Genomic DNA, 13619 nt, shown 5'->3' with positions numbered 1-13619 from the left:
CCCAGTCTGGGACCCACTCCCCGCCCTTGCTGCATGGACCATGACTGCTGGCATCTTCACCAGAGCTGAGTGCTCCCCCACTGCAGGCTCAGCCCTGAGTCCTTGGCAGCTTAGCCCTGCACTGGCCTTGTTTGTGGCCTTGAGCCACGTCAGCGGAGCCGGGTGCAGGGCTGGCAATGCTGCCTTTGGAGTGGGTAGCCCAGGGCACAGCCTTATGTCCTCACTGTCCAGCCAGACACCAGCCTTGTGCCAGCAGCTGGCAGCAGGGCAGTAGCTGCATGGTTACACAGCAGGGAGCTCTGCTGCAGAGCCAGTCCTGTAACCCACTGGCTGCTTGGGCGGTGAAGGCCAGAGCATTGGACATCCCTCCTTACCCCGTGTTATCTTCTAGACAAACCCAAACTGGGTTTGTGTCTCTGACACAGTCGTGCACTTGTCAGCCAAGGCTGTCCTGTGCTGCCCCATGAATCCCTCCTTGTGGGGCCCCACGGGACTGCCAATACAGCCCAGGCACAGGGCAGCCCTAGGGGCACTGGGACAGGAACACAGCACAGTGTGGCAGAGCCCATGGCAGCAGGGCTCTGTGGATCCCTATGGGTGAAAGGCTGGTTCTGCCACATCTGGGCTACCCTGGAGCAGAGCCCTTCCCCAGCCTTGGCATGCCAGTCCCAACCTGCCAGCCCTCACCCAGCTTCACAGACACAGCTCCCAGGACAGGGGAGACCTTTGTGACACCTGGGGCGATGTCGTGCATGGCATAGGGCAGCCCTATCACAGCCGTAGGGTGGACTCTGCCCTGTCTGCAGTGCAATGATGTCAGGGAAAGCCTGATAAGGTGAGATAAGCCTACACTGCCAAGCCCCATCCATCAGCCCCCAGTGCCCCTGAGTTAGGGTTAAGGCATATGGGACTCCACAGACTGCCACCCCTGGCACCCCCAGGACATCAGTAGGGCAGAGCATCAGCCTGGACACAGACATGACTCCAGAGTTGCCCTGGAAGAGAGCCACACCAGAGGAACCATGGCTCCCTCCCTCCCTCCCTCCCTCCCTCCCTCCCTCCCTCCCTCCCTCCCTCCCTCCCTCCCTCCCTCCCTCCCTCCCTCCCTCCCTCCCTCCCTCCCTCCCTCCCTTCCTCCCTTCCTTCCTTCCTTCCTTCCTTCCTTCCTTCCTTCCTTCCTTCCTTCCTTCCTTCCTTCCTTCCTTCCTTCCTTCCTTCCTTCCTTCCTTCCTTCCTTCCTTCCTTCCTTCCTTCCTTCCTTCCTTCCCTCCCTCCCTCCCTCCCTCCCTCCCTCCCTTTTCAGGCCCTTCAGGCAGAGAGGTGCATCTGGACTTCAGTGGGCCAGTTCTCCAGAGCAGGGCCAGCATCTTTTTGGGATGCAGCAGGATTCCCACACCCACTGGCCACCCTACGCAATGCTTCCCTGGGGCACTGGGGCCCTTGGATAGGTGCAGGGGTGAGCTCTGCCCCACAGCCCACCTATCCTCCCAGGATATTTCCAGGGTAGAGGGATCCTGATTCCCAGGGGGATATTGTACCAGCATAAGTTGGGCCACCAGCTGGAAAACAGCTCTGCAGGGATGGACCTTGGGATCCTGCTGGGCACCAGCTAAGCAGTAGCCAGAGATGTGTCCTTGTGGCAGCAGCCCAAGCTGCACCAGGCAAAGCTGAGCAAGGAGCACGAGGGGGACGCCATGCTGCTCCAGCTGGGATCACCTGAGCAAGGCACAGACATGCTGAGATGAGTCCCGCAAAGAGCTGTGATGGTAGTGGAGTGACTGGAGCACCTGTATTGTGTGGAGTGGATGCAGGAGTGGGGTCTGCTGAGGCTGGAGCAGAGGAGTTTTGAGGGGTCCTGTTAATACACAAGTAGGGAGGGCGCAAAGACACAAGAGTTTGTCTTTTCCCAGTGATGTCCAGTAATGGAACAAAATGCAATAAGCACAAACTGGGACATGGGAGGTTCCTTCGAATATCAACTTTGTACAGTGAGGGTCAGGCAGTAGTAGGAGTTGCCCTGGGGGGCTGTGGTGGCTCCATCCTCAGGGATTCTCAGCACTCGAACAGGTGTGGTCCTGGGCTATGGGCAGCTTCTGCAGGGGCTGGGCAGAACACTGCTCTGTGTCCTGACTGCACACACGGCGGATACTTGAGCAGGGACATGGCTACAGCCTGTGCGGGGCACACACATGGTTGGGCATGCACGGCACATGGGCATACACTCACACACGCGTGTATACGTGTGCTTAAGGTGAGTGTGCAGGCAGCTGTCCACCCCTGCACACACACCTGTATCCAGAGTCGTGAACGTGAGAGCACACTCATGAGCGCCCAGGGAGAGAGTAGGGTGGGGCGCGGGTAGTAGGGGGTGCCCAGGATGGGGGAGTGCCCGGAAATGGAGAGTGCCCTAGATGGGAGCGGTACCCGGCATGAGGAGGTGCCAGAACTGGGAACCCTGTCTGCATCCCGCCGCTCTACCGGGCGGCGGGGCGGGGCCTGCGCGGCACGGGCCAATCAGCGCCGGGCCCGCCGCCGGGCGCGGGATTAAAACCGGGCGGGAGGGGGGGGGGGGGGCGGGGCGGCGCGCGCGATGTGGGCGCGCGCGGTTCTGGCCTGCGCGGCGCTCTGCGCATGCGCGCGCGCTTGGCTCGGCGGGGCAGTGTGCGCGCGGGAGGCGGCGGGCGCGGGCGGCGCGCGGTACGTGGCGTTCCTGAGCGCGGGCGCCGGCACCGGACCCGCGCTGGTCGAGAGCGTCTGGGCTGCGCCCGGCCGCCTCCGCGCCTGCTGGGCCCGCCGCGATCCGCGCCTCGCCCGCGCCTTCCGCGCCGCCTGCGCGCAGCGCCCGCCCGCCGGGCCCGGGGCCGCGCTGCGCCGTGCTCTGTCTGCGCTGTGGCGGCGCCGCGCCGCCTGCACAGACCCCCTGCCGCCGGGACCGCAACGCCGCCGCCGCCGCCGGGGCTGGACGCTGCCAGGAACGCTGTGGTGCGGCGCGGGGGACTCGGCGGGGAACTGGAGCGAGCTGGGTACGGAGCGGCGGGGGGCAGCGCGAGCGCCCGGTCTCCCTCCGCGGGGCCGCGCTCATCGGCGCCTCCGCAGGGCTGTTCCGCGGCCCCGACCGGTGCTGTCGGGAGCACGACCAGTGCTGGGCGCAGATCATGGCGCTGCAGTTCAACTACGGCATCCGCAACTATCGCCTGCACACCGTGTCTCACTGCGATTGCGACGCCAGGTGAGCCCCGGTGCCGGGGCCGTGAGGAAACGGGGGGCCTGGGGATCCGCCCTCCTCACCGGTCCCTGCCCGCAGGTTCCGGCGGTGCCTGCTCGCCATCAACGACACCGTCTCCAACATCATCGGCGTCACATTCTTCAACCTGTTGGAGGTGCCATGCTTTGTGCTGGAAGAGAGCGAGGAGTGCGTCCAGTGGCACTGGTGGGGCGGGTGAGTGCCCGGGGGTGTCCCGGCTCTCAGCATGCCCTGCCCAGCTGCCTCCTCGGGCACGGCTTGGTTGGTGTGCGGGACCTCACGGCACGTGGTGTCCGCAGGTGTGAGCGTTATGGTGTAGTGCCTCTGGCCAGGATGGTGCAGCAGAATCAGTACCACCCCAGCCTACCGGCGGAGGAGAGGGGCGCTCCCACTGTGCAGCCCCCGGGCAAGGGAAGGAATTTCTCTAGAACAGGGCGGAAGCGGCTTCAACAGGAAGTGAGGGCAAAGCCTGAGCGCCACCAGGCACGGAGACCTAAGACAGCCCAGCAGCCACAGGACCCAGGTACCCCTGCATCGGCCAGGGACAAGGCTGAGCTCACAACCAGGCACCTAGCAGTGCACTGGGGGCTAGAGCCTGGCCCTGCAACAGCAATGACAGTGTCAAGACAGGATCTGGTTGGAGCAGAGCAAGGAGCTGGAATCTTAGGACGCTCTTGGTATGGCAGCATTGGACCCAGCCCAGCCACAGCAAAGTGCGGAGCCACCCCCGTGCCAGCTGTGAAGGGACACAGGCAGCAGGGTGAGCTGGTACTGTGGGCAGCATGAGCACACTGCAGCTGGCGTGGCCCAAGGCCTCAGGCCGGTGGCGGTCATATACTGGGGGTGCCCCTTACCTCCCTGCTCTCCTCAGGCCCGGGCAGGGCGTGCAGGTGCAAGAAGCACCTGCATAAGTGTGAGCACCAGATTGCACCCCATGAGGCAAGGTACCAGCTGCACAACGTGAACAACAAGGCACTCCTCCACTGCAACTGCACATGCAGGTGTGAGGCCAGGAGGAAAAGGGCACTGTGTGCATACAGTTGGGGAGCACAGGAGGTGGGATGCCTTCCCTGGCTGGCACCTGCTAACATATGCCTTCCTGTGCCTGCAGGCTTGCACAGTGCCTCCACAGGGCGAGGGACTGCAGTGACATGGACATGGCTGTCCTGGCTGACCACATTGCCATGGACTGTTTTGTTCTCAAGCTGCCTGCTGCCTGCAGCCCAGGCAAGGGGTCACAGCACAGGTAAGTGGGGAGGTCAAGAGGCCAGGGCCTGGGTGGGGCAGGAAACTGGTATCACAAGCATTGGCCCCTGCTCTGCTGTTCACAACTAGGCTGCAGAGCAGGGGCAGTGGATATTGGTGCTGCAGGATTGCAGTGATGTGCACAGTTTTGCTTCTCCAGCAGCTGTAGCACGGTGGCCAGGGCTGTGCTTGTACCTGCACGGCAGCTCAAAAAGATTCTAAGACGCTGGAGCCCTCTGCGTGCAAGCTCCAAGGCCAGGCATCCACACTGGAAGACACGGGCCAGGGGAGGCACCCTCTGGGGGCAGTGCCAGCATCTGGTCATAGAGCAGACACCAGGTGCTTGGCCCCACACAGTGCTTCAGTGACACCAAAGCAGCACTGCCTTGGGAAGGAAAGGGAGGGAGGAAGATATGCTGTGCAGCAGCTGCAACCTGGAGCTGCTTGGGGTCTGGTCCTCAGGTCAAAGGATGGCACTGCGCATGGCTGTTGGCATGACAGCATTGAGCTGGGGACCACAGCCAGAGCAGGCAGAGGGACTGAGAAGCCTCTCGAGCTGTGGCTGCTATCCATGAGTATCAAAAGCTAGGGGAAAGAAATAGGATGGCTCAGGAAGGGGAAAACTCATTGTCCTTCTTCCCTGGTGTGCTCTGGGGCAGGGGGGATGGCAGGGCACCCCACCCCTAGATTGATGACCCTTCAACTGGGGGGCCTGAGCAATGAGGTGTGATCCTAACCCTTTTGCCCAGGCAGGTTAGGAGGGCTGGAGTCAGTACCTGCATGTGGCAGAAGAAATAAAGGGTGATCAGAGCATGGTGTATAGTGGAAGTGTTGAGCCTGCTGTCCCCCTCTTGATGCTGTGGCCCCCACACCAGGGCTGATCCTGCCCCCAGCAGTGAGCACAGTGCAGCTGGGGTGGGCAGGATCATTTATTTTGTCACTTGCACTATGTTCAGGCTGGGCACAGTGGTAGAGCAGGGAAGGAGCAAGCTTTGATTTCCAGGGTACCCTGTAGTGGTCCTTGCTCTGTGCCCATCACCATTCCTGCCAGAGCCCTGCCCTGGTCTCTAGTGCCACCTCAGGTGTGAGGCCAACACTCCACCCATGGGACAAGAGTTCTGCACTTTGAAGTTCATGAGGGGTTCCCCAAACTGCATTAGACCAGTTTTTCCCACCCTCCCCGTGTCACCTCACAGCCCTGCCCAGGGCAGGAGCTTGGACTGGAGGCAGCGAGGGGGGGCCTGTACCTGGAGGCACACAACAGGGGTGAGGAGTCACTGCAATAAATAAGGGAGGAGTGTCTCAGCAGGGAAGTGGCAGAGGAAAGCACACAGCAAGCACGCTATGGGGAGGAGGAAGGGAGTCACTGCATCAGCGGCCCATGGCACAGCTAGGTCTATCCAGTTCCTGGGGGCTGTACCCCTCCTTTGGGGAGGTGCCACAGCCTGCAGGGCTGGTGGGACTCATTCTCTGGCAGGGGTAATAGCCCTGGTCTACACCCTCCCGCCGCCAGCCCAGGGCCTGGTCAATCATCTCCAGGCGCAGTGCAGGCAGCAGGCCCAGGCTCCGGGGGTCAGCCCTGGCCAGGGAGCTGTCAGCAGAGACACACCGGAGGCCACCTTGTTCCTGTGCAGTCTGGTAGAACAGGCTGCCCTCTGGGCTCTCTGCTGGCTGTCCCAGCTCCTTGCTTTTGACTCCGTGGTGCCCCAGCTCCTCCTGGGACAGATGGATGGTTGGGATATTCTTGGGGAGGCTGCGACGGCCCTGGGGTGAGGGACTGCGGCTTGTACCCCTGTCCCGGCTTGATGGCCGCAGGATGAGGCCCTGGAACTTGGCCAGGCTAGGACTTCGGCTCCGGTGACGTTTCATCTTGCCCGGGCTGGGGCTACGGGATTTGGGGGCCAGGAGGACAAGTGTACTGTCATCCTCTTCTGAGCTGCTGCCTGAGCTGTCCGTAGAGCTGCTGCCCTCCTCTGACCTGGGTAGGGAAATCTGCACCCCTGCATCAGCACTGCCAGCTGACCATCACAGGGGACTGTTGGATTCCACACCAGCTGGCCTCCCTCATCCAGAGACCGACCCCCATACCCATCCCCCCTCCCCATCACCTCTTGGCTGTGCTCACCTGGAAGGGCTCAGTCACACCAGCGATGCTACTGGAGGTGTTGCTGTAATATCCAAGGATGTACTCGCCATTCCCCTTGGGCAGTGCTTCCTCAGAGAACATCACCTGCAGTCCAGAGACACCTGATGGGCACTGGGGTTGGCACAAGGGTGCCTCCTCCAACCCCAGCCAAAAGCACAAGTCTCTGCTGCCAACACCATGAGCCTGCCCCAGGCTCAGCAAAAAGTAGTAACGAGGTGCCTGCCTCCTCCATCCAGGGGCTCAAAGAGGCCATTGTGCCCCTACTGTGGGGCAGAAGTGCCAGCAAGACAGCAGAGCTGGCCCCACCTCACCTGTGCACACAGCTGCTTCTCCAGGCAGCGATCCCCATCATCACTCCTGGCCCAGACATAGGACACGTAGTCTTTGGGGTGCCGAAAGCCCACCTGTGCACAATAAATGGGAGAACACGAGTGAGTGGGACAATACGACCCCACTCGGTATTATCACTTCAAGTCTCCTGTTGCTCAGCCCCCTCTGCTCACACAGGGTGTGCGGTGACCCAAAGCTGCCTTGTACCCCCCCAGGTGTGCCCTGGGGTCCTGTGGGGCCCACAGAGCAGGAGGAAGAGGGAACTGCTGGACCTGAGGCTCCTGAAGCAGGACCACATCATGATGCCAGGGTAAGGGAGGGCGCAGCTCCATGCCCTCACCATGTTTGCTGGTGGGGGGTAACTCAGAAGGGACCCCACAGTGCTGTGCAGTGCTCCCCACTCCCTCCAGCCCCAGCAGCTCCCAAGCCCCTACCCGGTAGAGTCCTATCCAGTCCCAGGAGCTCCGGTGGAAGCCAACAGCCATCTTGTACCTGACAACTGCTTGCTGAGGCCTGCTCCACTCGTCAGCCACATAAATCTCAACCAGGGGCTTGTCCACCTTAGAAGCAAACTGTCAGAGACAGAGGTACATGGTGAGCAAGGGCATGGCAAAGAGCTGCCTCTGCTGCTCAGGGCCCCCATGCATACACCCACAGCAGCCGCCAGTAAGGGACAAGGCAGCTGAGCCTGCCAAACAGAAGTAAGCCCCCTACACATAAGGCTGGGTATTCCACTCCTGCAGCTCCTACCTGCATTCCCAGCAGCGCTGGACAGTGCTCACCTGCACAGCAAAGATGGCAGCTACTGGCTTGTGGTCGCTGACAGTGTATTCCATGTGACTGCAGTAGCACAGCTGGCTCACTGATAGCACACCCTGGCTGGGCTGGTGCCCATCTGTGCCCAGCCCCTTCCTGGGAGGTTTTATCTTCCACAGGATGCGGTCGGTCCAGGCAGGTTTTCGCTTCTTGGCACTGCAGGGCACAGAGGGGCATCTCTTGCCTGGCAGAGGCAGTGGGCTCTGACCCAAACTGCGTCCGCCTGGCACTACAGCACATGTGGACAGGGGAAGCGCTCATCTTGGCACTCAGCACAGTTGCAGGGACAGACCTGCACTGGCACCAGCACCGCTATTGCATCCTAGTCCAGCCTGTACCTGCCCCCACATGGCTGCTCTCCCCACCCATCCACACCAGCACCTACACTGGCTCTGAGCCCCATGGTTCCTGCATCTCTCAGCCCCACCTCATGCCCAGCTCTGCTCTCCTACCTGCTGTCATACTTGTTGGTGCCCACATCAAACTTGAAAGTGGGTGGGAAGTTCAGGGGTCCCTCCTGGAAGCCTCTGAGAACAGGCCACGTGCTTTTGGCAATGTTCAGCTGTGGGGAAGAGGGCACATCAAGGAGCACAGCAGCCCCCTCCGCAAATCCCACCAAAATCTCTCTACCTTCACACACTGTGACAACTCAGCCCTTCCTGCCAGCTCCCACAGCTCTGTCCATTTATGCCATCAGCTAGTCTGTAGACTCAATGCCTCAGCTCTTCTTCACACACTGATGAGGGAAGTGTGCCCAGCTCCATCCAGACTGACCTGGGACTCTACTATCCCTTCCTCCCCCAGAGATATGAGAGCCAGGGCCCTTTCACATCCTACAGGCTGCAAGAGGACACGCTCTGTCCCACAGCTCATGGGCAGTTTTAGGGAGAGTCAATGACTGCTTGGGATCCATTGTAGGCTGGCAGCATGCCCATCCCTCACCTGATCCTTCTCCCAGAGCTGGCTCAGGACATTGCTGTCAATGGCATACTTCACAAAACAGATGTCCAGGCTCTCGATGCGGAAATTGAGGTCCCCAAACCAGAACACGAGGCTGTGGATGGCAGCAAGGATAATGGGCTAAAAGGGCTGAGGCTACCAGAGCCAGGGACAGCAGGGTAAGATGTCCCCAGCCTGGGGCCAGCCTTAGCCCACAGCACAGATACTCTTGGGAACACTGGCACAGGTCAGTGCTCAGCCAGCATCCTGGCCAGCTGCTGGGATTCTGTAGGTACGACCAAGCACCACTAGCCAAATGGGCCAGAATTCCCCAAGCTGAAACCAAGGGTAGTGAGGCACCCACTGGATTCAGATCGCACAGCCAGGATACCAGGTCAGAGCTGGCCCCTCTGCCTGACTGGTCCCAAATCCCAACAGTGCTAGTTAGGCAGGAGCTGAATGTGGTGAGACCAAGAACCCTCTGAACACCTACCCCACCATGCTGAGTCGATGCTGGGCCAGCTCTGCAGGCAAGACCTGATCTCCAAGCTGTGCTGGGACGCAGGGGACAGACCCCAGACCCTACATGGAGGTGGTCAAGGACTGGGACTGGCACTAGAGCCCAGACGGGGGAGCAAAGTGGTGGGGTACGCACTCATGGTCCAGGATGCCGTTGGCCGCAGGCCCCTCAAACTGCTGCATGTGCAGTATGGTGGCAAAGTCCTCCTTGCGCTGCTCTGTCTTCTCCAGGTGTGCTGGCAGGTGGCAGTTCAGGAAGCAGATCATGTGGCCGAAGACGGACAGACGAACACTCACCCCACCTTTGTTGCCCTGCACCAAGAGGATCCCATGACTCCTTGGGAAGCCAGCCCCTTGCAATCTCCCCCCCCCAGAGCCACACTCACCCAGTATCCCCCCAGCCCTGTCCTGGTGCAGTCTGTCTGGATGTCCTGTAGGAAGGGCAGGTGGTAGTATTTGGCAAACACCAGTAGGATCACACCTTGCATCCGCACTGTGCTGACCTGGAATGGGAGCAAGAGCTGGAGTAGGATGATAGAGAGCCTGGGGACAGGAGGACAATTTCCCCTGCTCCAGGCCATGGGGCAGCACCTCCACCCTTCATGTGCTCCTCCATCCCACAGGTGACTAACAGCACATTTTGTTCAGAGATCTGTGCATACCCTCCTGAACACTGACAGCCAAACCTGAGCCTCAGTGATGCTGGGCTTATGTATGCCCTGAGGCAAATGCCTTTGGAGAGCTGAACCTGTCTGGGGGTGCTGAGCCTGCCCTGAGTCTCACAGGCTGCAGCCAGCAGCACCAGCAGGTTCCCACATTCACCTCCTCACCCTGGTTCAGTACAGGGGGCAACACAAACTCACCCAAAGGACCAGAAGGGAAGCATTAGTGCAGGAAAGGCAGCTGGGTGGACAAGCCAAACAACTTGCTGCGTGAGATGCAGCAGCGGTCCCTGCTGCTTGGATGGCTGCAGACAGCCAGCTCTCCCACCACACCTCCCTCCATCCTGCAATCCAGCTTTCTTTCCTTGTGTCCCAGCTGTCTGGCAGGCAGGGAGAACACCAGCTGCCAACTCCTTCAGGACTCCTTACCAGGATGAAGTGGAAGGGGCTCAGCACATCCATGAAGAGTTCACTCCACTGATCCGTGAAGAGGGCATCCTTCAAGCGCTTATTTATCTTGGAGTTTACCTCCTGCAGCCTGGGAGGAAATTTACAGGTCCTTCAGCCACACCAGGAAGGCATCTTCAGCACCAGGAAAGTGTCCCAGTTAGAGAGAACTTGGGAGAGGTGCCAAAGCACAATGCTGGGTAGCAGGACAGGATGGGAAGGGCAGTTCAAGGGAAGGCACTGATTTTAAGAGCACAAACCAGCCATGTCCTTGGTCCAGTGATTCTGGGCCATGTGCTGGCAGGAGGCACAAGTGGCCCTGAATCCAGGAGGCCTTGGCCCTTTCTAAAGCAGAAGCAGTTATGCTGCACAGGGTTGAGCAGAAGCCTGAAGCCCATCTCGGTGTGCAAGAGGGGCTTACAGGGCCTCTCAGTCTCTACAGAGAAGTCACATCCCGACAGCATGAAGTGTCCAGATGTACTGAGCTGCATAGTTCGGAGCAGCAGCAACCAGGAAATTAGTAGTGCTCCTCCCAGCTTGGCAATTAATGAAGAGAGGGAAAAATATCCATAGAGGACAGTGCAATCAGGAAACATCTTGCCCAAATATATCAAGTGCTTAGAGCACAGAGACACAGGTCAGAGGAAGGACACCAGGCAGAGATACCAGGAAATGAGGAGTAGCAGGATACCCTGCCCAGACCTGGAACATGGTCCCAGCAGGTCTCTTACTGTCAGCTACACCCCTCACCCCATCCATCCAGCTCAGGTTGACCTCTGCCACCCACCCAGACCCATTGCACTGGCCTGCAAGGCTGAGGGGACTGAGAGGCCAGCTCAAACACAGCATCATGGCTCCAGCAGCACCAGCCCTTACACCACTATGCCCCCACAGCTGGGAGCTCAGGGGCAGTCCGGGAGGCAGATCCAGCTCTTCTACCTCATACCTATAAGCAGAGGCTGCTTCCTGCTCCCTGTGCAAAGACAGCATATCCCTGGCCTTTGCAGGAATTCACACACCACTGCAGTCCTCAAGGGACAGCTGCCCTCACCTCATCAGCCTCACCACAATGCTGTGGCACTGCCCTGCCAGCAGGTCTGTGTAGCAGGGGCATGAAGCCAATCCAGCCTCAGGAGGACAGCAGATCTACGCCCTTGCGGCCTGCATACCACATGCAAAAGCAGAGGAGGAGAATGTTCCCAGAGGATTTGGCCAGGTGAGTCAAATACCTTGACAGACCTGGCCCAAGGACTGCCACAGCTCACAGCAAGAGCAGGGCTAACTTGGCCCAGCACAGCCAGCCTTAGGCTCAATGAAGATTCAAGTCTAATCAGTACTCAAGGATTTCAGTTCCTCTCAGCACTCCCATTTTACCAGGAGCTGATTCTCCATCACCTTTTCTGACATGCTGTCATTTGTGATGCACACCCCTCCCTGCACCCCATGCCCCAGGGGAGGCTGAGGCTGCAGCTCTTCCATTCCTTGTCTCCCAGGGCTTTGGGGATTCCTCCAAAAGGGGATTCGCCAGAGGAGGGGAGGGGAAGGAAAAGGGGGAGCCGCACCTCATCCTCTTACCCAATGGCGATCATGTCCACATCGTTTGTCTCGCCTGTGTTGAGGTGCAGCAGGGACGTCACATCATTTGGGGGCATGGCTGTACCTACATTCCAGGTGACCACTGTGATGCTTGGGAGGACAAAGGAAGAACAAGCTAACACAGGAGCTCAGAAGGGTTCCTTGTAACCCTGTTCAGCCCCCAGATCCACCAAGGAAGCTTTTTGATGGCAACAGAAGTAGCCAAGTCATGGCATATACACCAGGTCCTTAACTCCCGTATTAGGCAGACAGGTCCTTGCCTCCAAGATCCCCCAGGATCTGCACCTGAAATTTTAGAAACCAGCACAAAGAACCCTCGTCTTCATCACTACCAGCTGACACAGACAGGCTGCCAGACAGGGTGTCTCTAGAAGACTGCTTCCCCAGCTTTCCCCAGGAAGGCTCAGGCCTCTGGGGAAAAGGACCTGGATCTCAGTTCCCATTCCCAGCCCCTGCCAGCCACAAAGGCCAGGGCAGCGCATGTGACAGCAATGCTGCAGGCCCGCAGCAGTGTCCTTCACCAACGCAAAGCCACATCCGTCACAACATATTAATGCCAGTGCGCAACGGGCACCAGCAAAGGGCCCGCAGGCTCTTTTGGTAGCGACAGGAGGAGCCTCAGTCACAGGGGACACGTTCCAATAGGCAAGAAGAGCAGAGCCACACTAGCCGCAGCGCTCGGGGACAGTCGGGGCAGGTGGCACTCACTTCACAGTCGGTGTCTCTATCACGATATCCCGCACGAACAGTGGGCACCAGGCATCCTCCCCGCCGGGAGTTTGCCTGCAGCCCTACACCCTAATCCTGCTGAACCCGCCACAGCGGGAAGAAGAGGCAGAGCGGGTGCTGCTCCCGCGGCACTGCAAGCCCCGTCCCCGTGAGCGCCCCGCAGCTCCACTCACCGGAAAGCGCCGTCCTCCGGGGCTCGTCTCGGGCAGTCCGGCAGCGGATCGCAGACGTCGCCGGGGCCGAGCCGGTCGAGGGGCCGGGCGAGGACGGGCAGCTCAGCCGGCTCCGCTCGGGGGGTCAGGCCCGCCCACCCGCCGGCGAGGAACTCGCTGGACAGGGCCTTGGGCAGCGTGGAGGCGCGGGGCACGGCGGGGCCCGCCCAGGCCGCGATGTGGTCGCTGGATTCCGCTTTGGGCAGCATCTCCCGCCGCTCCGGCGGGGCCGGCGCGGGGAAGGTGGCCCGACCGGAAACTGCCGGGGACGGGGGGCCGCCAGGGACAGGGGGCAGCAGGGCCGGCAGCGGGAGACCCTCGCGGGGGGTCCGGGCCGGGGGCCGCTCCTCGGTTCCTGCGCGCCGCAAACAGCCGTGCCCGAAGCCATGCCCGTCCGGTCGGGAGCTCCTACGGCCACCCGGGACGCCGCCGCCGAGGAAAGGCACCGTCGAAGCCCCAGCGTCGGGCGGGAGCCGAGCCGCGCTCTCGGGGCCGCGTAGGGGGCCGGGTCGGGACCCCGCGTCTGCGGCCGAACCCCGGTCTGCGCTGCCGGGCCGGGCCGGGTCCATCAGCGGGAGGAGACCGGAGCGGCTCCGACCCAGCCCCGCACACCTTGCGGCCCCGACCCGTGACGTACCCGCACAGTGACGTCAACACCCGCCACCTGCGCGGCGCCTTAAAGGCGCAGGAGCGGCCCCGCCCCTTGCTCACCTGCCGCCCCGCCCCGCTCACGT

The 13619-nt window shown here is 60.8% G+C and overlaps 2 protein-coding genes across 6 annotated transcripts; one reads left to right on the top strand and one right to left on the bottom strand.

Annotated features, from left to right (window-relative positions):
* The first annotated feature begins 2590 nt into the window (after window positions 1-2590).
* PLA2G3 (phospholipase A2 group III) lies at window positions 2591-5409 on the top strand. 2 transcript variants are annotated; one of them, XM_066200094.1, is made up of 7 exons: window positions 2591-3023; window positions 3097-3229; window positions 3305-3439; window positions 3544-4004; window positions 4116-4245; window positions 4356-4490; window positions 4653-5409. In XM_066200094.1, exons 1-7 carry the CDS (start codon window positions 2591-2593, stop codon window positions 4855-4857), a joined length of 1632 nt encoding a protein of 543 aa, XP_066056191.1. In that variant the 3' UTR covers window positions 4858-5409. The 2 variants fall into 2 exon arrangements, with proteins under 2 accessions (XP_066056191.1, XP_066056190.1); XM_066200093.1 differs by having other exon boundaries at window positions 4650-5409.
* Window positions 5405-13619, bottom strand: INPP5J (inositol polyphosphate-5-phosphatase J). Of its 4 annotated transcripts, none has more exons than XM_066200089.1 (12): window positions 12847-13614; window positions 11924-12034; window positions 10331-10439; window positions 9626-9742; window positions 9376-9551; window positions 8724-8835; window positions 8234-8343; window positions 7748-7937; window positions 7400-7537; window positions 6947-7039; window positions 6615-6719; window positions 5405-6481 (listed from the first exon to the last, which is right to left on the bottom strand). In XM_066200089.1, exons 1-12 carry the CDS (start codon window positions 13452-13454, stop codon window positions 5861-5863), a joined length of 2490 nt encoding a protein of 829 aa, XP_066056186.1. In that variant the 5' UTR covers window positions 13455-13614; the 3' UTR covers window positions 5405-5860. The 4 variants fall into 4 exon arrangements, with proteins under 4 accessions (XP_066056186.1, XP_066056187.1, XP_066056189.1 ...); XM_066200092.1 differs by having other exon boundaries at window positions 6316-6467; window positions 12847-13619; XM_066200091.1 differs by having other exon boundaries at window positions 6355-6507; window positions 12847-13618.

This window comes from Chamaea fasciata, unplaced genomic scaffold (assembly GCF_029207755.1).
Source record: "Chamaea fasciata isolate MVZ Bird 193981 ecotype frontalis unplaced genomic scaffold, bChaFas1.0.hap1 SCAF_18, whole genome shotgun sequence".
In the NCBI taxonomy this organism is placed as follows: Eukaryota; Metazoa; Chordata; class Aves; order Passeriformes; family Sylviidae; genus Chamaea; species Chamaea fasciata.
This window is presented reverse-complemented; position numbering and strand designations above follow the sequence as displayed.

Bases quoted from the DNA above. Each gene is read 5' to 3' on its own strand.
- PLA2G3 (XM_066200093.1), top strand. From the start codon at position 2,591: ATGTGGGCGCGCGCGGTTCTGGCCTGCGCGGCGCTCTGCGCATGCGCG. The intron at 3,440-3,543 runs GTGAGTGCCCGG...TGGTGTCCGCAG, and splicing joins CAGTGGCACTGGTGGGGCGG to GTGTGAGCGTTATGGTGTAG. The intron at 4,246-4,355 runs GTGTGAGGCCAG...CTGTGCCTGCAG, and splicing joins CACTGCAACTGCACATGCAG to GCTTGCACAGTGCCTCCACA.
- INPP5J (XM_066200089.1), bottom strand. From the start codon at position 13,454: ATGGACCCGGCCCGGCCCGGCAGCGCAGACCGGGGTTCGGCCGCAGAC. The intron at 9,552-9,625 runs GTGAGTGTGGCT...CTCTTGGTGCAG, and splicing joins CAGGGCTGGGGGGATACTGG to GGCAACAAAGGTGGGGTGAG. The intron at 7,538-7,747 runs GTGAGCACTGTC...TGTCTCTGACAG, and splicing joins CTGCCATCTTTGCTGTGCAG to TTTGCTTCTAAGGTGGACAA.